At 35.4% G+C, this 22,745-nt stretch overlaps 2 protein-coding genes across 29 annotated transcripts in view; one reads left to right on the top strand and one right to left on the bottom strand.

The window, feature by feature from the left end:
• KCNMA1 (potassium calcium-activated channel subfamily M alpha 1) overlaps window positions 1–20,268 on the top strand; it is a 432,315-nt gene extending 412,047 nt beyond the window's left edge. For 7 of the 28 annotated variants that reach the window (XM_052676758.1, XM_052676779.1, XM_052676768.1 and 4 more), the window contains 5 exons: window positions 555–685; window positions 8,730–8,924; window positions 10,395–10,513; window positions 11,881–12,105; window positions 19,506–19,650. In XM_052676758.1, coding sequence (XP_052532718.1) covers window positions 555–685; window positions 8,730–8,924; window positions 10,395–10,513; window positions 11,881–12,105; window positions 19,506–19,527 — 692 coding nt within the window. In that variant the 3' untranslated portion in view covers window positions 19,528–19,650. Of the gene's footprint in view, window positions 1–554; window positions 686–8,729; window positions 8,925–10,394; window positions 10,514–11,880; window positions 14,334–19,502 lie in introns of those variants that run through there. The other 21 variants (XM_052676755.1, XM_052676752.1, XM_052676770.1 and 18 more) reach the window with 4 other exon arrangements.
• RPS24 (ribosomal protein S24) overlaps window positions 1–22,745 on the bottom strand; it is a 773,435-nt gene that overhangs the window by 637,342 nt on the left and 113,348 nt on the right. The gene's annotated exons all lie outside the window — the stretch shown is intronic.

Here is a 22,745-nt window from a genome sequence, read left to right as displayed (position 1 = left end):
CAGACAAATGCATGTTAAAGGGATAGTTTATCCTCTTTTGAGCTGTAAATGCATTAACACCAGTCCAGTAAGAATCACAGCAATACATCTAACAGATGCCTGTGGGCTAAATTAGAGTTTTATGGGCAGCCTCTATTTTAGAAAGAGGTTTTGACTTGGTGTCTTGTGATGACATTTCACTGTACATGCATGCATACAACCTTAGCCACTATACCTGACCAATACCAGGATTATTTCAGTATATAGAAGAGCTGTGTGTATCCCTTTTGTGTGCAGGCAGACATTGCCACAAGGCTACTTTTACAGCAAAGGGATAGTCAACTACCAAGAGCGAGAGTCACCTCTCATGAGCAGGATACCGATCAAAAGATTTTTATATGTAAATGCACATTTTCACATCCATCTTGATTTCATTTTCAGTGACGTCAAAGGCACAAGTCTGTGTTTCCAGACATAAGCTGTTCCTTTTTCTTTCTGACTGTGTAATATGTAAGGTCATATACTGGTGACCTAGAGGCACTTTATGATTGTATTATTATGATTATTGTTTTCAGTAAATGATTCAAATGTTCAGTTCTTGGACCAAGATGATGATGATGACCCAGACACAGAACTGTACCTCACACAGCCCTTTGCATGTGGAACCGCATTTGCTGTCAGCGTGCTGGACTCTCTCATGAGCGCAGTAAGTGAACAAAACCTTTTTTTTTTCCATCAGACTTATGGGGAAATAGTAAAAAATGTAATTCTTGTAGTGCAAATAGTCAGGAGAATATAGTTCCTAATGTCAAGAGAATTCCAGAACATTTACTAGAATTTTTTTCTGTTGGACCCAGAGACCTGCATCCAAAACAAAGAAGATACCTAGGACCACAATGAACCCACAGTTTTTAAAAGCAGTTTCCTATCCAATTTAAAGGGTAATAGTTTCCAAAAGTGTTGTATCTCCAAATTCAGTGCACTGGTCTATGCTCACTGTGCATAACACTGTGCAAAACAACCATATTTTAAACTTTTAATTTCTTCTAGCCCTCAGCAGTACTCTGGGTGCTGCAGGACACTGATACAACTGTACTAAATACAAAAGCCATTGTGCACACATCAAGTGGACTCTAGTTTTGTGAAGAGAGGTTGTAATCCCTTTTTCAAATGAGTTGTCATATGAATCAGGCCATAAGTGCATGCTGGACCCTACAGATGGTGGCATTTAGTAATGCCTACACCAGGGTTTTGGTTTGCAACTCTAGTACAGTTTCAAAGCAAACATCTTGGTCATATTCCTTTTCATCCTCCCTTGTTTCATATTGGCTTTTTTTCAGAACAGTTTTACTCTGTAAGCTACACTTCAGAGGAACCTTAAGCTCTGTTAGAAGTAGCAAGGACATATCCTTTTTAAAATCTGAGTATAGACTTTCTGAGCTCTCCCTGTAATACAGTTCCATGTTGCCAGCAATCATCTGTTGTAAACCTCACATAATATTAGAAATGAGCAGACTGATTTCTTTAAGAGCCAATTCTGACCTTCACCTAAATTCAGAATGAAGTTTTTTGCTTTTAAGAAAAATTCACAATGATCTTTGTTATTTGATATTTCATTCATATTACAAGTTTATATACCTATTTCATTTTTTTATTCTCTGCTATATTCCCTATACATTCCATCCACAGCTGAATAGTATCAGTCTACACTGATAAAATTTTATTCTAATGCAGAGTAGGAGTTTGCAGTAAACTCAGAAAATGCATTTTTTGAAAGTTATTGGCCATGTTTTGCAGACTTGACAAATTCAGAAAGCCTAAGCAAGCACATCTAAACTTTGTACCTTCTCTAATTAAAATCTCTATGAATAATATATTTATCATTTTCTCCTTGTAAATGGGAATAATTTAACATGAAGATTCCAAACTGTTATACTGAGTACTGTTTATCTACTCACATTATTATCTAAAGCAATGTCTCTGGATGAATTTTTCTGAAGGCCATTTCCAGGGTTGTATTAATTCTTCTGATCATGACTGGCACCCCCCCTAAAAGAAAGCAAAAGGTTATGGATGTCATTGCTTTCTTATGCAAAGATACATGATTTAGATAACAGAGATTCAATAAGAAAAATAGAGAACATTACTGTTTAGAATTTTTCCTCTGAACTTGTCACATAATCCTCACAACATTTTAAGTTCTTGCTGTCTTTCATAGACTTCTAGTTTTTGGTAACGTGTCCCTCCATTTCTGACATTTTTTTCTTCAACAGGCTTTTTTTCAAGCATTTTTCCTTTTAGGGGTCCTCCAAGTAATGGAGTGTTTCTCAGTCAAACTATTCTACTTGCATTGTATTATCTCATTGGTTTTTGTTTTGTTTGTTTTCTAGAGTATGCTTAGTTTTAGGAAATAATATCCATTTATTCTGCCTAGTTTCTACCCAGTAGTGGCAAAGTAAAATCAAAATCTGAAACCGTGAGATCAACAGTTGTTTTTTCATCCTATTAGTTACAGAGGAATTCTGTGCTGTAAGGAAATAATGCACCTCACGCTGTTCTTTGCCAGCTCATTTTGAGGGAAGAAAATAGTTCAATATTCAATCCACTTAGTGATTCAATTTTATTGTTACTTAATTTTTATAGCAAAGTTCCAACTTATGATCTCTGTTGTTATTTCAGCAATGTGAGTACCTCACATGGGCTAAAATACAAATGCACAATGGATTAACTGCTCCATTAAGAATGAATCGCTTTTTACGTTATTGGAGTTTTGTAGTAAAACAGCTATAAGAAAGATTAGATAATAGAATAAGATTAGACAGTGGAATAATATTCATGCATGCAGTATTCTTTCTGACTTCCAGACAACTTAAAAATTACATATGGAGGTTTATGCACAGAAAAAGAGGGGCAAAATAAGTACTGCACAGTAATCCTTTTGTATGGGCTTCTATGCCGAGTTGTATTCACAAGTCATATTGCTAAATATGGTACTTCAGTTAAACTATCAAGTCATTGAATATTAATTCAAAAGTGTTAAATGGCATTGATTATTCCTGTTTTTTTTTATAAATGTATTAATATAGGAATAGTGGATTAACAAATTTCAGAAAGTACGGTTACTTTCTGATTCAAATCTGAATACTGGAAGGCACTATCTTCTGCTGGTTTTGTGTTATTTCCTATAAAATGACAATACTGTACACTTCAAATTTGAAGTCATGTTATTTTCTTATTTGAAAGGTAAAAGGCTTAACAAAGTTCACTTTTCAAAAGACTGCCTACAGGCTATCTAGTTTGTCCTCTGCAGCAAAGGCAATATATTCCAAAGCCTATGTTTCACAGTGTGGTAGTTTGAAGATCGATCATTGCTCAGAAGATATTAATGAGCTCAAAAACTACAGTGTCCTTTCAATGATTTGGTAACAGAGGTCTCCTCAGGCTTCAGCAGAAGCGTATAAGTGTACTCTGTATGAAGTCTGCACGCATGGTTCATGTTTTAAGTGAACAGTGACTACTGTTAAATCATGCCAGCTAAGCATTATTGTCTCTCCAAAGAGGCATCTACTGCCATCAGTGACTTGAATGATATATGAATAATTGTAATGTCATAACACGTGCAAACCCAGTGAAAGAATATATGCAGTTTTTTAGCCTCGAGGTGAGGCCACTCCTGAAAAGCAAAGTCATCACCAAATTGAACATAATTGAAAATCATTAGATTAGAATGTATAAAAAAGATAGCTTAAGAAAAACAACGTTTGGTGGTTGTTTTTTTGTTTAGTTTTGTTTTTGTGAACTTTTTCCTTTTCTGGATGATAATGACATAGTTATTAGAGATAATCCTGCGCATGTGAACTAATTAGTTTTATAAATGCAGTACCTTTAAATATTTGCAATGTTGGCTTGAGATCCAAAGCTTGTCCATGTCTCCTTTTGGTCCTGAAGCTTACACCTACCAAATAGTGCCAGAGCCTAGAGGCAAGGATCTCCAGAAACAGACTGCAGTTTAACAACCGGTATTATAGAATTTTTTTCCTTGTGCTATTAGCTTGGGTCTTGCTTTTTCTTTTATATCACAATATCCTATTCCTTTAAAAAAAAACAAAAACAAAACAAAACAAAAAGCTTCACAGTGAAAGAGAATAACAGTTCAAAGCTACAAAGCTACTTTACAGTATATCTTGTATTCAAGAGTTCTCACTTCCTCAAGAGTTTCTCATAGTCTCGCATAGTCTCATTATGCAAAAAAGAAAGTGTTTTAATCTATGATATGGACATTTTGGAACACGAGTCTTGTGCAAGTCAGTAAACAGCATCTTAGCTCAAACTGCTCAAAACTTCTTTAAAGTTTGGACAATATTTTGGGAACCAATCCATTTTCAGACACTAAAACCCTGCTGTTACTTTTCTGCTCTTCATTCTATCTCAAACACGTTTGTCCTTAGTAGAAGTCCTTGATGTTGGCTTAGTCAGTCTTCATGTTTGCATGTAAATTATCTGTTTATCAGAATTCCTCCAGTTGGAAAAAGAAGTTAAAAAATTTATTTGAAAAAGATATTAAAAAACTGCATGCAGTGGAGGAGTTGCATTCTTAGAATGAACTCATTAAAAAAAAAAACAAACATGCTAGCAAACATAAAAAATGGCAGATATGGCTTGGAAAATGACAATTTCAGAGTAATTATAAATGAAAAGCAAAATGCCATTAAAGTTAAAGCAATGTTATTAAAAGATGTGCTAATTTTTTGTTAAATTTTCTGTGAAGGACCAATTAGTTGAAGAAACTTGACAGCCTCAACTGCAAAATATAAGCACTCTGGTAATTATACTTTAAAAAATAATTGAACAAAAAGGAAAGGGTCCCCAAATCATTGGAAAGAGCTACTCAACACTTCAGGCACATAGGCTAGGTGGCAGTGCTAGCTCAGATATCTGTGCCAGAATTTCCTTGTTATTTGCTCACTTTTAGTGTCTATGATGCATTTTCTTTTTTCTTTATTTAGCCTGTACCATGTCATATTCGCACTGTGGATGCTGATTACAGTGACACTATGCAGATGTTCATTATAGGCTAAAGTTAATGGCAGGAGCAAACAAATATATTTTCAGCTATGATTTAACAGCCAAGAAAAGTAATTCACTGCCATAACTGAAGAATGTCGTGTTGTACTTTAAGTACAGCAGCACCTTTCCAAAGTGATTCTGTAGAGTGTTTCCTTATAAGTACTGGCATATCCAGGCCATGTACCCTCCCACAGAGCAAGTACAAGATCACTCTCAAATTAATTTCAGTGTATTATTATTCCAAAGGAAATGGATATCAGCTAGTTCAGCTTTTCAGCGTTATAATCATAGAAATCATAGAATCATAGGAATGATTTGGATTGGAAAGGCAAACATGAAGATCAATGTTCCCCAATTCCAAACCGGCAAGAGGTTGTAAAGGGAGTATGATTTTTGTGACAATCAAAAGCAAAGAAAGATAGGATTTTCCTGAGGAGTGTTAAATCAAAGTACGGGAAGAAGCAACACTATTTAGCAAAAGATGCCAAGTTATCACTTCCTTTTCATCCATCCTTGCTTGGTTGCAGGTGGGCAGTTTATGGTCATCTGCAGTACTAACACTATCCATCCTGAAAGCTGGAATCTTTACACTCATTGACAGAAATTGAAGAAAACAATCATTTGGCTGCACTCATCCATCTGATTAAATGATGACATCCATATCAGTCATGGTCTGAAACCCAAATTAAGCCGTTGTTCAAAAATTAATGTTTCCTTCTTTGCTAATAAGTATCTTAGCTTTGCCTTAACATTTGTCTAGCAGTGGGAGGCCTTTGTTGCATGACAGCATTCTGCTATGTTGACAATAGGCTGGATTCTTTTCCCTTTTGCACCAGTTTCATTGCAGTTTATGGCTTTTAGAGTTGCTCATGGTTGGCATGTAAGTCAGAATTGGGCCCATCTTTTCTTAGTTGTAATGGACATTGGGGAGGTTAATTTTATTTTATTTTACTTTACTTACTTTTATTTTCATTTTCATTTTATTTAATTCCTATTAATAACTTTATGACAGGTACCTGCCTTGATACGTCACTTAAAATTTGTCTCTCATTTCACTGTTTAATATGAGATCTATGGTACAATGAGCAAAGTGGCCCCATTGTAATTTCTTAGTAGACCATTCTCTAGTGAGCTGTAACTGAGGGTAGTTGTGTACTTGCACAGTACAAAATGCAAATGATGTAAGGTTATATGTGTTTAAATCCTGGATTCTGGCTATAGAAGCTGTGATTTCCATTACAGAATAAAGAGAGAATGAGGTATAAGTCAGGAAATTTTGGTCTAATTATACCTATCTCCTTAAAGAGCATTAAAATCTTTAGTATGTCTTCAGACTTTTGCATGTTTTGCCAATCACTCCAAGTCACCAAGCTATGAAAATGTTATTTTACACAGATCAACAACTTTCACTCTTAGAGTAGCTGAACATTACTTGTTAGACTTGGCTACAGTGTAATGAGCTTATTAACCAGACTTGAAAAAAAGTCCACCTGTGGAACCATGTATTACTTTTTCTCCCTATATCATCTTGATTCATAGCAGTAAAACTAAAAATATTATTTTTGAATAAATTCTGTGAACAAGTATGATTTAAGTGCCATATAGAAGCATGTTTTTACTGATAGGTCTTTTCCAGTTTCTATTATACAATGTCTCCAACCTCTAGATCTGTCAGTGTATGTCTTTATATATATGAAGCTGGTGTCAAGAAACATTGCTGATTAAACTACAGGAGCTAAGGAATTATGCTAATTATTTTAATTCTGCCTGGTAAATAATATACACTGGCAAAGGCCAAGAAAAGAGACCAAACTTAATGCAGATCTGTCGATTCTGAGATTTTCTTATTTCTGGAAAAGTATAGCAAGTTGCCAAAAGAAAGCAGCTCCGATTCTTACCTCCATGAAATCAAGTAAGAAGTAATTAACTGAAGAATAAATAAACATTAATACCTGATTGTCTTACCTGTCACCACTGCAGTTCCCATTAAGCATCATATAATCATTCCAGACTTTCCTTCTTGCAAGGCGTCACAATGATTTTACTTTATGTTAAGAAAAGTTTGTGTTACCCTTGAATTATTACACATCTCATCCACACATGTATGAGCTGGTTTGAGATTAGCTGTTGTTTTAGAGTAATTCCTCCTGCTAGTATCAGACTACTGTCACAGTACACTTTGTATTTAAAAACATGTACTGCCATACTGAGGTTAAATTAAAATATATGGGAGCTGATATGATGCAAGTATTTGGTTTAGGTTTTGCATGATAATAATAGTATTTTCCTCTCATTTTAATTTTTGTCAACAGGTGAATGGCATATATGCCTATGTAAATAAGCAAAGAAGCAGCTTGAAGTTATGAAATTTCAATGTAACAGTGAAAAATGTTGCCACATAGCATTCATTTTCCCCTGTTTTATCTGTCAGCTCAAGTAAACAATAGAACTGAGGTTTCATTATGCAAAGAAAGAATATCAAAGCAACATGGATAGGGAGCCAGTTCTGTGTTTTGATCTCAGAATAAAACATTTCAACCTGTACCTCAGTTTACTGTGTGTTACAAACAATTGCATTATATTGGAAAAGGAATGAATTTCAATGAAAAGTGTTATTGAGGTTTTTGCACAACAAGCATTGTTTGAGAATGCAATATTCGTTTTCATGTTATCTGATTACATTTGGTCCAAGTCCTAAAATCAACAAAAGTCATAAATCTAATAATGTGAATCCCATGAATACTACAGTTAGCTCATTTTCTTTTCATATGCTGCACTTGGAAAGCTTCTGAAAACCCAGACATTGGTGTCATTGTAAATGATGGTGTCATGTTTTTCTGGTGATCATTATTTTTTGCCCAGTACATTGCACTGCAGATACTTAACTGTGTATCTCTACTATACTAGTATACTTTTAAGTGAACTTGAAAGTCATTCATGTGGCATTAAATTAATATTTAAAATGCTCATTGTTTGCCTGACAGACCAGCAATGCTACAGATGCTGGCAAAATGTCAGTGTGGAGTAAATCTTCCCTAATAAACCACACTTACCCTATACCCTAGAGTTTTTTAAAAGGACCACCAGGATCCCAAACTCATCATACATTTATCTGGAATGAACTCAAGATGTTTAATTGATACATGCTTATGTCTGAACACTGTCAAGTCTCGTAATAAGATGTTTAGTACAATACCTCAGTTAGACTGCTAGAGTCCAGCCACAGTAATAAGTAATGACATTTGCAGCACAAAGGCAGCTCCCCAACGAATTGGTGACAAGAGTAAAAAGGCAATCTAGCCTGTGTAAGCTTTAAATGTGGTCTGAATTTTACAATTACATGTCCTAAAGCCCATTATTAGACATGAAGGCAATGAGAAGGAGAGCAGTCATTGCATCACTACTAACACCAATTATAGGAAACATAAATCATTCAAATTTTTGTACTTTAATAAAAATCAACCAGAATTGGTGTTTAAAAGGAAGGATCTAGTATAGAAGCCTAATGGGATAGAATAAAATAGAGTAATTGGAGGCTGCTGTCTTTTCACTTTCTATATAAAATTATTTGAAGAGACAGCCAAGAACTTTAAACAGCAGAAACCCAGAAAAGTTGTAATTTGGATGTCTTCAGTTGTGACTTTAATGGTGTTTGCTTAAAGAGCTTTCTTTTATCTCTGCAGACATACTTCAATGACAATATCCTCACACTGATACGGACATTGGTAACAGGAGGAGCCACACCAGAGCTGGAAGCACTGATTGCCGAGGAAAATGCTTTGAGAGGAGGTTACAGCACGCCCCAGACACTTGCAAACAGGGACAGGTGTCGAGTTGCTCAGTTGGCTTTGTACGATGGGCCATTTGCAGACTTAGGGGTAAGAGCATGAGACACATGTAGGACCAAAGCTGGTATGGTCTATTTATTTTCTGTAGGAGTGAATTAAAAATCTATCGTAGTGCATGATTTCTGTTAGTTAGTTTGAAATAATAAAGCTTTTAGATGGCTTGACACTTTAATAGGTGGGGTGTCAGGTTTGCTCTTATTCTTTTTAAGATGTTATATGACTTGCTAGTCTACTTTCCTGAGTATTTCAAGCAGAGTGAAAAGTCCTATGGCTCTTGTTACTCATTTAAAGATATTCATGAGCTGACTTGGAGAAAATAACCATCCTGCTAATAATCCAGTCTATATATGAAAATATCTGTACCCTTATTGGGTTTTGATGAGTTTTTTTAGTCTCTGCATAGAGCTTTAATTTCTTCTAATACACTTATTGTCTGGCAAACAAAACTATAATGTTTTTTGTTTGTTTGTTTGTTTTTTTCTGAATGGACTAAAATACTTGTGAAATGCTAGTTTTCTGACACTTTCACTCAACTATCCTAAGAGGAAAATTAAAATTTTAAAGTAGAACATTTAAAAAAAATGACATGCTTGGATTAAGTAGTATTTAAAAATGTTTTCTGGGCCAGATCTTGTACTCTTCTTGAGAAACACCAGATTAAGAATTAAAGCCAATGAGAGCACACAGATGGAAGTAAAAAACCTGTCAATACCTGTAAAGCTCCATTCATAGTTGAGACTAGTAGCTCATCAAAACATATGGGCACTCAGAATCAAATAAAATGAAAAATACCAGTCCAACTGCTGCTTTGCCAGATCTTCAACTGCATTGTGTCAATGAACACTGAATGTACTGAACACTCACCATTACTTAAGAATCAATATTTTAAATATACAAATTATCAAATATAAATTAATGCTTTTGTTACTCAAAGCAATAATTTTATACTGCTTATGAAATAGGCATACTTATCATCACTATTTTAAAGTGGGAGATATGTAATTATTTAACTCTTCAGATCCCTTGTTTTGGTTGCTCTCCTCAGTGAGTTTGTCAAGATGATAACATGGCTGCTGCCTAAAAGGGTCACAAATACTAACAATTTTAAAACTATAATTTATGTAATTTGTAGAATTATGCATTCTTTAATACCAAAATTTGCATTTCCATCTTAAAACAGATCATTAACTTTTGCCAGTTTAGTAACTTTGCATGGATCTAGGCTCTCCAAAATAATGATCACTTGAAGTAATTACTTATTTGAAGTAAAACATTTAGTTTATTCATTTGCTTTCATAAAAGATTCTCATTTGTGACACAAACAGGTAGTCTATACATTGACATTTTGGTACAAACTCCTACTGAAAATCTACTTCTGTGTCACGGTTTTAAATAAAAGAGGGGAAAAAAAAACACAGCAACAGTGTTTCTTTTTTCTTTTTTTTATTTTTCTTTTTTTCTTCCTTTTTTTTTTTTTCTTTTTTTCTTTTCCTTTCCTAGGATGGAGGCTGTTATGGAGATCTATTTTGTAAAGCACTGAAAACATATAATATGCTTTGCTTTGGAATTTATCGATTAAGGGATGCTCATCTAAGTACTCCCAGCCAATGCACTAAACGGTAAGTGTGATCTTAGAACATCTCTCTCACTGTTCTTCATACTTCTGGATGAGGATATCCTAATGCCTGTAACAAATCTAAATAAGTAGATTTCTCCTTTTTTTTTTTTTATAATTTTGCAGCAAAAGCTAAATCTTTGAATACTTTGTGGTAACACTTTAGGGAATTGAAGTCATAGGTTTTATATAATCACCATTTCCTCCCATAAATGTAGATTCCTCTGTTAATAGACTGCATTTTAACTCTGGTAAAACTGAGGCTGAACTCAGTACTTTGAACAGAATGGATACATTTCAATCTTTGCAACCCAAAGGCTATTTGGCAGCTTACTTGAAATGTGCACCCACTAGAAATATGCACATAAACCCACATCAGAACTATCATAAGTATGCCATCCATTACTATTTCATTCTTTACAAAAAGCATTGGCTAGACATGGCAATAAACAATAAGCAACACTGCATCCCACTGAAGTGGTTTCATCCATAACAATTTTGATGGAATGTTTAGAAAAATGATTTTCAGTTTAGATTTACTCTGTACTTGCTTTATTTGGGATTATTAATTGAGTTAATAAGTGACTATAGTCTCTGAAGCAGTTAAACCAGATATCTTGCTAACATTGAATTTGAAAAGAATGTGTGTTTCAGAATTCTTACTCATTCCTTTCTTATAAAGAAAGTTCCAATTGCCTTATTCAAATACAACGCATTTATACACATAAAAGATTTTAGCAGTAAGATCTAAAAGCCTTTACTGTCTTTGAAAGAGGTTTGGTAGCAGGTGGGGGATCATTGAGGTTGACAAAGTTTTTATTTCAGGCCTGTATATGTATATTTATCAATATAGGATCCTTGTATTTTTCTTTGTCATGAAACTGTGGTCATGAAACTGACCATAGAGGTGAAATGAAAAAGGGAATTAACTTTACTTATTTTTCCTAACCTGTTTTATGTGTAGTGGTAATACGAGCAATACGAGTTGATACTATTATATTATATTTAAGTAAAATCCAGCTTTAAATGTTGTTTCTGGTAGGTATATTGTTTTTTTGTATCAGTTTACTAGAGGCAATGCATTCCAAAGCAGCTAGAGAAAGGAGGATAAGCTGTATGCTGTGCTCTCAGAAAAATCATGATGTGGCTTCCTTGGAGGACATCCTACTAACATGGAACATGTCTGTTCCACTAAGCAAACTTTCAGAGTGATATCTGACATAAGATGGCACTGAAAAAAGTGTAGTATTATGTGAACTGTAATCATGTACACATTCAAGAAACAGAAATCTTTATAAATGTTCATGGGATGTCCATCTCTAGAGGAAATTTTTGGTTGAAATTTAAACATTCTTCCCTCTTTCTTTGCAGTTATGTTATCACAAACCCACCGTATGAGTTTGAGCTTGTGCCGACAGACTTGATCTTCTGTTTGATGCAGTTCGACCACAACGCTGGCCAATCCCGGGCCAGTCTTTCTCATTCCTCCCATTCCTCCTATTCTTCCAGCAAGAAGAGCTCATCAGCTCACTCCATCCCATCAACAGCAAACCGACCGAACCGCACCAAGACCAGGGATTCCCGGGAAAAACAGAAGTATGTGCAGGAAGATAGACTTTGATATGTGTATCTGCTCCCACTGTGTGTGAAACTTGCATTCACCACCCATTCTCCCCAATTAATGTTTCCAACAGTAATGTTCCCTGTTTTCCCATGGAGCTCTCCCTTTTTGTACACATATTTTGCATATGTATGACAGTGTGCATGTGGTTGTCATTTTTATTTCACCACCATAAAACCCTTAAGCACAACAGCAACAAAGCAGACGGACCAAAAGTTATTTATAATACTAGGGGAGAAAAAAATCTAAAACCAATAGGCACACTGAAAACATAACTCACTGCAGTTACCTAGATATCAGAAAATAGATTATATTTAACATGAACACTTGTTTTTGGTGTTAGACTTACACAAAAAAAGTCATTTAGTGCAGAAGTGTTGATGTATTTTGCAGTAGGCTTTTATAACTGCATCTACAGGAGTTGATACATTTATATGAAGTTTATGAAATTCACCTATTGCCAAAAAAAAAAAAAAAAAAAAAAAAGCCCACAAAAACAATAGCACACCTACTGCTTTTTCACTAGCTAAGCTTAAATTATATAGCACTTGTGCTCTTTGTATAGGTTATTGTTAAGCACCTGCTGTATACCAAAGCAACATCAGGGACTTTTCTGCTTCTTTGAAGACTTTCTCTAAAATACTAGCATTTTGGAGTTAGTGTTTTTTTTCCCTTTAACATTGACATTGTCTGGGCATAGAGTTGTAAAACTCCAATCGTTTAATTTAAGTTTAGAAAGAGTCTAATTGCATATTAAATTATTATTCTGTCTATTTATACTGCCACATGAATAGCTATATTTTCTTTCACTTTTGACATTTGGGATAAAAAGCCATATGTATCATAAATATTGGATGTAAGTCATTAAAAATTGCCTTGCTGGGACTTTTACGTCTTTAAAAGGTGAATTAGTCACCTTATGTACAGAATAAATAATGTTCAGAAAAGAGCAAGCATTTTTCTATGCTTAAGTATCAGTTCCCAGGGGACTTTATTCCTTTCCCCAGATGGTAGTTTAACTTTTCAAAGGTAGAGTGGTGGTATAAATCTTCCAATGAGAGTCCTAATTTGCAAAGATCCTCCAGAAATCCCAAGCCATGTTTTAGCCAGTTCTTTTCAGCAGGTGTGCCAGTACATGGTAAGCAGGAATACGTGGGAGGACAACTGAGTGCCTTTAAGATCTGTGAGCTTCCTTCCCATTTGGGAAGAAAAGATGCTGTGCCAAAATGGCTAATGAATGAGCAGAACAAGAGAGCTGGGGTGGAAACAAACACTGTACTGAGGCATCATGTTCTAGGCACTTGTGTATTCTCACCAATGACTCACCCAGCCAAACAGCTTGTTGCAAGAAGTTACATAAAGTAGAGGAAATAAACCTATCCTAGGGAGCCACAAAAATGGTACTTGAGGCTTATTTTTAAATTTCAAATGCCAACCTTCTGAAATCTAGAAATAGTTCTAGGCTGTGTGAAGAAGTTCCCTGGGTGATGGGTAGGAAGGCTGGAAACTTGTACCACCTTCATTGTCTACCCAGCAAGAAAGCATGCAGAGAGAGAAAAAAAAAAAAAACTTGGATATGGGAGTGATTAGCATTGCATCTGCCAACCCAGACAAGGTGCTTTTATGGTTAGTGTTGTTTTTTACCTTCCCCTTCCCCAAGCATGGTAATTTTGAAGATTTGCTTGCTGTGTGAATTGACAATGAAGCCAAGCACTTTTACTGACAAAACTTGTAACCATATAAGTGGGCTACAGAGAGCCACTGCACAGTATTAAGCATAACAATTGGAATACAGTATATATGTGTGTGTGCATTCAAATGCAGCTGTGAGTCCTGTCAGTGAAATATGTTGCAAATTTTGGTTGCTCACCTACAAATCAATATATTACAGTTGCTTTTGATCATAAAGACAAATTCATGTTTTTCTTTTTGCAAAGAAAGTTACCGTGTTTTGCCCTGAGAATATTTATTTCTACAAGGATGTGCCAGTTAAAGTGCTCTACAGGAAATATGACAATTTAAAAGCATTGTAAAACTTACATAGCTTACTTCTTTTTCTAAAGTGCAACAAGGATGAATAGAATGGGCCAAGGTATGACAATTAATGGTTCTGCATGACCTAGCAACTGCTGTGGGTTTCCTTCTATAACTTTGTCCTTGTGAAAACTTGTGGAATTAAACAAAAAAGTAGTTAAAAACTTTATTCAGTTACTGGTTTGTTTGTTTCTTTGTTTGGTTGTTGTTTGTTTTTTTTTTTGCCTTTATTTTTCCCTCCAATCCAGAAGTAAAACTGGCTGCTGCTGCTGCTGCTGCTGTTGCTCAACCCTGTTTTATTTTTATCCTCTCATCAGCTTGCCTTTCTAATTGCACGTGTCCTCTTATAAACATCCAGGTTCCTACTCAATGAAGATGCCTATCCTAGTGCAGACATTAATTTCTCATTCCTCATTCCAGCTCCTTTCTTCCCCTCTTTTCTCTCCCATCCCTTGTGTATGTTCATGAGCATCTTTTTATGTTGGCAATATTAACTGAAGATAATGGAGAACAGTTATGCATTTTGGAAGAATGTTAATGGTTTTGACACCAAAATGCATTCCCATTAATGTTTTATCTGGTTTCCATTTAGTAGAGGAAGGAAGGGTGTTAATATGAAGCCAGTTGTCACCTACTAAATAATAATGATTTTATTAAAAAAATAGTAAATGTGCAGCTCAAATAGGAGACATATTAACAATCTGGATTACAGAAACAATTTGTCTTCTTTGTGAGCAAAAGAAGAATGCCTAATATGGGTGAAAATCTAAATTCTTTTGATCATTCTGAAATTTAATTTTCTTCTGTCTTCTGATCTTAAGTCTGCAGAATTAGTTCTTACTTTCAGTTATTCCATTCAATTTTCACATTAAATATAGTCATACAGTCCAACAGTTGTTTATTGAAGAGATGAAGATATTCTGATGTGGATATACTGATGAAATTGGAAGGCTGGTCATTAAATGTAGAGGATGTGGCACCTGGCACACCTACAAGATATTTGGCATGAGCTCCCACTGTTGGAGTCAGACATTTTCCATTCTCAAAGGTAGAATTTGTTTTGCAACCTAAAAAAGCAAAAAAATCAACAAAAGCAAGTCCCAAAATTTTAGCTGCCTAGGACCAAGCTAAAGGCTTTGACAGGGAGCAAGAATAATTTTTTCCTTCTCTTTTCCTGCAAATTACTTCCTACCTACCTCATATAAAATATTCATCTGCCAAACAAGACTTTTAAAGTAGGTGGAGAAACTTTTATTTTTCTAATCAAGGAAGAAATTGTGCAGCAGAATTTTTGGCTTAATTTTGAACAAGTGAGTTATTTGTGGGACAACCCAAATGCATCCCTTTCAGCCTCATTTGAAACTGGTGTCACGAAATAAAAGAATACGAATCCTTTTTTAAACAACTGTAAGGTAATCTGGGATTATGGTGAGAATACAGACTCAGTAAAATTTAGCATCATCTTTAGCTGGTACTTTCTTCACCTCTGCCCTATTCAGAAGGTTTTTCTCAGTGATATTTATTCAAATGTGGTTACTCAGGCCAGAATTTTTAAAGACAGGGAAAAAAAAAAAAAACAGCTGTTCGAGAGAACTGTGAGATTGTTATAGATGTATTGAACTAATCTTTTATTTTTAATTTTTGATTTATGCTTCAAGGAAGTCTTACACAAGTTATTAGTACTTTTTTTTTTTTGTGATGCAAGCCCTTAAGACCTCCATGAATGCTTTTGGGTGCTGACAACCCGTAACAAATACAAGTGTATGTCTGAGAAGAAGGTGATTGTTTTCTGCTTTGTGATACTTTTGAAGTTACTTAGACATTCCAAAGTCTCTCAACTGATGGTGTCAAAAGGAAATCTATCAAATAGGATAGAAGAATTTGTATCTCTCTTAAAGAGCTTTTATTTAAAATAAAAATAAAAATAAAAAAAAATTCAACAACAAAAAAAAACATTGAAAACTAGGCTTGTTCTCACTGTAACCTATGGTTAGGATCAGTATGCATGTGCCAAAAAGGAGAGAAACAGACAGGACGCAACAGAGGACTACCCACATTCTGGTGGATAAATCAATAACTGAAGTCTCGATTAAAAAAAAAAAAAGTCTAGACTTTTAAGGAAAAAGTGTTTTTGTAAGATGTGTAAAGATCTGTGCTAACACTGTAAACATAACAAAAAAGACTTAAAAGTGTGTAAGGGATTCAAGAAGAATATTTAGTAACTGGGAGCAGAATACATCAGATGGAAAGATGGAGAAAGTCACTCCTCCCATTTCAAAGGTAAGTATAGTGAGTAATGGACTTCCACAGCAGTTTCGTTATGTTATTAAAGATAATTTGGACAGTAGAAGAAGGACATGAGAAATGAAAAGCCGGGTTTAAGCATTGATACAGTAGATGGTAATGCCTGGATTAAGGTTTCAGTGCTCGCAAAAAGAAATTTAAAAAGCAAAAGAAGTCAAAGAAAATAATCTACAGGTTTCTGCATTTACTAATTATCTTCTGTATTTATTACTTGCCAGATGAAGGCATGAGGAGACTTGATGGTGTCAGTTTCTAAAGATCGGCTCCCTGGACATGAGTTTTATTGTAAAGATTAACATATAATTATCTTGTTCTGCAGTTCCAGGGAAAGCAGGGGCAAAGCAAGTGCTTTTCACTTGCTGCTGAACAGCATGCTGTTGCTCATCCTTAGCACCAGCACAGTTCTTTCCCTTCTTGCTCTGAGATTGCATGAATTTGCAGCAAGTTCTGTTTGTAAGGAAAATTTGTGTACTGTATGTTCAAAAAGAAGCTAGAGATAAAAGTTCACAGTGCTTAACTTGCCTCAAAATCATTTTAAACACAAACCATTAGAAAACTGTTAGTTTGAAATTGTTTATGTGATCTTGCAAGGCTTTTAAAACATGATAACCATCACACTTTACACCTCTCTGAAAGGTTAGTTTAATCGTAGATCACATAAAATTGGTTTTCACAAATGCATAATGGTTCATGTGTCACACTTGAACTAAATGGTTTTTTAAATGGAGCTGAAATTATTTTGATGTGTACACATTCCTAGATTTTTTTTCCTACAACCTTTCTTAAACCAGCTCCCATCAGGAGCCATTCCCTTAAAGTCTCATTAATAATTCAGATGTTCTGATGACTTTAAAAGATCTATGGAATTGAGGCTTTTTTTTTTTTTTTTTTTTTTTTAAACTGCTTGACAAAAAGATAAATGAATGTAGAAAGAAGCAGTAGGAGTCTGGCAAGCTGTAGATCATCTCTGAACAGATTGTAACTTTATCATTCTGTCAGGAAGAATAATTTAGAGCACTTAATCAGTTAGCTTCAGTGTGCAGGATGTAACATTATGAATTCCTATCGTCCAATCTGTTCAAATCAAAGGGAACTTAATTATAATAGGTAAGAGAGAGAGAGAGAGACATGGGAAAGAAAACATTGCTCAGACTCAGGCAACTTTAAGCAGGTAGGAAAATATTTACCTTCATCCAAAATGAGTCAGATATTTCCCAAAAAAGAAAATCATATTTTTAATAATGACAGGAAAACCAGTGCAGTCATTCTATTTCAGTAATCCCCATCAAATAATGATGATACAACTCCTTTCTATAATTTTTAAAAATTATTATAAATGCATAAGCACATATAACAAATATGTCAGTAAAAATAATGGATTAGCTTTCCTGAGTTAGGGGTTGGTTGCTGGGGTTGGAGTGTCATAAGTAGATGCTTAAAATCCACAGCAGGTAAAAGTGACTGAGTAAAGGGACTCTGGAAATTAATCCCCTTCTTCAGAGCCCTAACTTCACAGCTAGTTGCTTATTTTTACACATCTTTGCCTGGATAGTTGTCTCTTTCTGCTCTTCCAATTTCTGTTCTAAACTCTGCCTCCTGAGCTTGGTCTGAGATGAATTATTTTTTAATTTTTTTTATTTTTTAAATAAAGGAGCACCCCTCTCTTTCCCTGATTTGAGCCTTGAGATAGCAGCATTTCAGGGGTAAGCTGAAGTGCTAGTTTGTATTATGTAGTGAGACAGTGAAACTGCCAAAGCATTCTGAGTTTCCCACAGGGATGAGAAGTATTGCATAAATGTAAGCACAGCCACTCTGATGTAGCATACATTGAACATGGCATGTAACAATGAAAATGCCACAGCTGCAGAATCCTATCCCCAGCATCATTTGAACTCATTGCTCTGCACACCCACCTCTGGAAACTGGATAAGGAGAGAAAGAGAGATGGGTGAAGGAACACCCTGCTCACAATGTGTTAAAGAACAAGCACCTGATGACCATAAATTGCATGATGATGAGGAGTCTTTAAGTACTCAAAGTACTTAGATATCCTGCAAAGCTACATACCTGCCATTAAGGAATGACACCAGTGTTAGCACTGGCTTAAGGAAATCCTTTCTTTTTTTTGTGAATTTTGTGAAGCTTTTGTACATACCTGCATTATGAGCAATGCAGAACAGCGGCCATAATCCTATGCAGTGAGGGAGTGGCTGCAATGTTATAATTTCTCCTTCCTCCCAGCCTACCCCAGAGCACTGCCATAAAACTCTTCCCATGATGATGGAAACAGGCTCTGCGCAAACATACCGAAGGGCTGGTGGCCCCACTAATATCTTAGTAAACCCTTGCTTCCCATGCCTTGCTGTCATGTATCACAACTAATCTGTTCAGGATTGAGCCTTTACCACCTGCAGCACCAGGTAGATTGCATCCCCCTGTACAGGGCAAAAACCCACAGCCGGGCTGCTCAGTAACCATGTCAAACCCATGCCATGCCCTCTGGCACCAGGATCTGTGAGATGTCCTTCAGGTCTTCCTCTGCATGAGAGTGAACACCTCCAGGCTGAAACAGGACAGAGAAGCCCCCCAACTTTTGGGGTACTTCTCTGTATAGGACTCACAAGCTCTCTTCTGCACAACCTTTACCCCACCTGCTCTCCCTGGCTTCTCAGTTTAGCCTTTTATTTGTACTTATTGTATTTATTTTTTTTTCAATAAATGAATCAGAGGGCATTCACTTGAGCATGAAAACAAAAAGAACTCTCACAACAAGCAAACTGTCAGTTTTGTTTAACTTCTATCAAATGTGCAAATGTGTCATGCTCCATCCATAAAGACTATTTTCAGAGGTATTAATCTAATGCACTGTATCGCTATTAATTAGTCAAAGTCACTTTCTATTGATTGCCTTTTCTCTATAAACTTTACTGACTGCTACCCCCTCTTTTTTTTGGTGTTTTTGCTTCTGCGTGCTTCACTAATTAAAATTCTTATTTTCCCTCCTTATTCTGTCTCTACCCATTTTGCTTCTTAGCAGAAAAGAAATGGTTTACAGATGAGCCGGATAATGCCTATCCCAGAAACATTCAAATCAAGCCCATGAGCACCCACATGGCCAATCAGATCAATCAATACAAATCGACAAGCAGCTTGATACCACCAATCAGAGAAGTTGAAGATGAATGTTGACTCCGAGTCCAGAACTATTTTTTTAAAGCCTGACAAACTTCATGAATGGTGATGTGACATTTATTCCTCTTACATGCTGAACCACTGATGGAGAAATTACGAAGGGCAAGTGTAATGGAAAAATAAAGTAGACAGATCTTTGTTTGTCTGCCTTTAATATTGCTTCCACATATTTTGGAAACTATTTCATTTATAAATGAACATAATCAGAACTAGTCATGTATAGCCTCTAGCATTTTAAATTATTTTTATTTATTAGAAAAAATATATTTTTTCTTTTTCTTTTTTTTCATTGTCAAGTATTTTCCCTTAAAAAAATTGCATATGTGGCCAGACTCCTAAGAAATATTAGAAAAACAACCACACCTCAGTCTTTGGCATAAAGGAGAATGATGGTCACAGTAATAAAGACATTTAATTAAGGGAGACAAAAAATACATTTAAAAATAAATAAATAAAGGTCCAACTTGTATTTTAGTAAATCAAAAAAAAAAAAAAAAAAAAAAAAACAGAAAAAAAATAGTTCACATACATGTTTCTTTACTGGAGGATGTGTATTTTGTTCAGCATTGACACCAGCTCTTAATAAACTGAACTTATTTATTTTCAAAGTTGAAAGTCATATTTTTGTATGTGTAACATTCTGTTGAGAAGTCCTTTGTTTTATTACCATACATAGCTCAACTCCATGGCCATGGTCAGGTCCAGCCACCCCACACTGAGCAATCCCTGCAGAAGGCGTGCGTCTTCTGTGACACTAAGCATAGCAAACACCACCCTGAGCTAAGGACATGGTAAGGTGCTCCCAGATAGCACTTGTTATAAATGGCAAATGTGACAATTCTGTGCTGCCTGTTGGCCATCAGCTGTTGGCAATTCCAGGCAGTTCCTCTTCTTTTGCCACCTATTACAGTGCTTTAAGGCAGGGTGCATAAACAGTGCATGAACTCAAAGGCATATGCCTTCTCATCGATCATATTTTGTTGTTTTCTTACTTCAGAATTGCTGATGGTCCCATATCTGTCCTGATCAGCCATGAGCTTTATCTCCAGACCTTTGGTAATAGCACATACCTCAGTGGGAGGCACACTGAGATTCCTTCGATGAGTTCAGGTCAGAATAGAAACATCTGGCTTAGCTTCAGTTTCACAATCTCTCAACATAATGTTATCAGTTGACTCTTGTACCAAGCAACATCATATTTTAACATTTTTTCCCCTCCTTTATTTCTTTCTTTCATTTTACTTTGCTGGGATACCAGATACAAAAGTACAGAAATAACCAAATCAAAGTAAAAGCAATGAATGTATCTATAATGTTAACTTACAAAAGGCCTTTGACAGGTGCCTTTTGTGCCAGCAGTTTCACAAAGTTGCCAACAAGCTTTATAGCCATCAGACAAAGATGTGATGTTTCATATCTGTGCTGCAGTATCTATTCACCCAAGCATTTGATGTTCTAAATGATTCAGTAATATTCTCTATATCTCAGATTAGCAACATCTGACACGACTGTGAATAATTAAAAACTAAAAATTAAAAAAAAATAGGACTGTGCTACTGAGGATTAAAACAAAAACCTAGGACCCAATTATCAGGAAAAGCAGATTTCCATTGTGCAAGTCAACTTGAGGCTTTGTAATTTTGCAGAACTGTGAAATACCACAATAAAACACACCGTGGTATTTTTATCTTTAGAGAAGTATCAGTGAATCAAACAAATAAAAAGCAGATGATACTAATTTACTGTGAAAACAATTATGTCCACTATATAATCCAACATTTAAGCTAAACTATCTCAGCTTCGATGTTTGTCCACTGGCTGCAGTACAAATATAGCCACACTACCACCTAACAGGCTTTAGTCTGGAGTGACTTCTTGGACTGTGATTACTTTGTTGTTACATTTTGTAGAGTAGTTATTAAAACAAAAACAACAGGAATTGTTATACAGTATATGTAAAATTGGATTGTTTAGGATATTTCACTCTCCTGCAAAGAAACAAAACAATTTAAGCAGTTTTTCGTTACAATTATTTAGACTGTGGTTATCATATTTCACATTCCCAAAACAAAAGACAATTCTGGTGAGTTCTTCCAATCTCTGCTACTTGAGCTATTAACATGCTGTAATCTGCAACCAGTTTCTGTGTTGGGTCACATTAAGCCTTTACTTTGAAGTCAGTGCTCCTTTTTCATTTATGAACTGCATTCATACTAACCACAGTGAAAAAAAGCTGGTCCTCCATACGGGAGAATTTCTGAAATGTATGTTTGGTTTCACATCTGTACACAAATTATCTTTTTTTAGAAGACTGCTGTTTAATTGTATGTGTACATTATCATAGATGGTGCCATTTCTGAATATCTTTCCTTCAGAAGTGAGTACTCAAATTATAATAAGCACTAATGAATCAAACACAATAGTCCTAAATCACTAAGGTTTGTGCGTCTGTCCAGTTTAACTGTCATACATCAAAATGCCATGCTGCCATCTGTACACAACTAAAGGACAAGCTCTGATCACTCTATATGTAAAGGTAGGAAGACAGATCAATAAACAAAGAGCAAGAAACAGAGAAATACAGGTATAAGTAAGCTATTTACACTTCCCATTTGTGGAAAGCCTAAGAGTAATCATCGATCTTTATTTTCTCCTCTTCTTGGTGATCAGAGACTCAGGACTGGTTTCTGGGAATTAGATGGAGGGAGGTGTAAGTGGAAAGTAAGTGGAAGTCCAGTGGAAATCTTTTGCTTAGAGCCATTAAACACCACAATAAGGTCAGCACCAATGCTTCAAAATATCATATATTACATTAAGGCAAGTGGCTGGAAAAGTGGCCCACGTAATAGGTGACAGGAAACATGATGATTGATAGAGAAATAAATTTTTGAACCTCTTAAATATTTCTTACCTTCTGTCAAATGAGAAGAGAAAAAATTGGATTTTAACTTTCTCATTAGTTGCATGCAAGATCAATCCAGGCTAAACAATTTTTCTTAAATCAGGTATTGGATTGTGTGTTCACATGTGAATGTGTGTTCACATATGTATTGACATATATGTGTTGACATATATATCCAAGTAT

Source organism: Tympanuchus pallidicinctus, unplaced genomic scaffold, assembly GCF_026119805.1.
Source record: "Tympanuchus pallidicinctus isolate F22 unplaced genomic scaffold, pur_lepc_1.0 scaffold16, whole genome shotgun sequence".
Taxonomy (NCBI): domain Eukaryota; kingdom Metazoa; phylum Chordata; class Aves; order Galliformes; family Phasianidae; genus Tympanuchus; species Tympanuchus pallidicinctus.
Note: the sequence above shows the minus strand (reverse complement) of the source record. Positions and strands in the feature narration are given on the sequence as shown.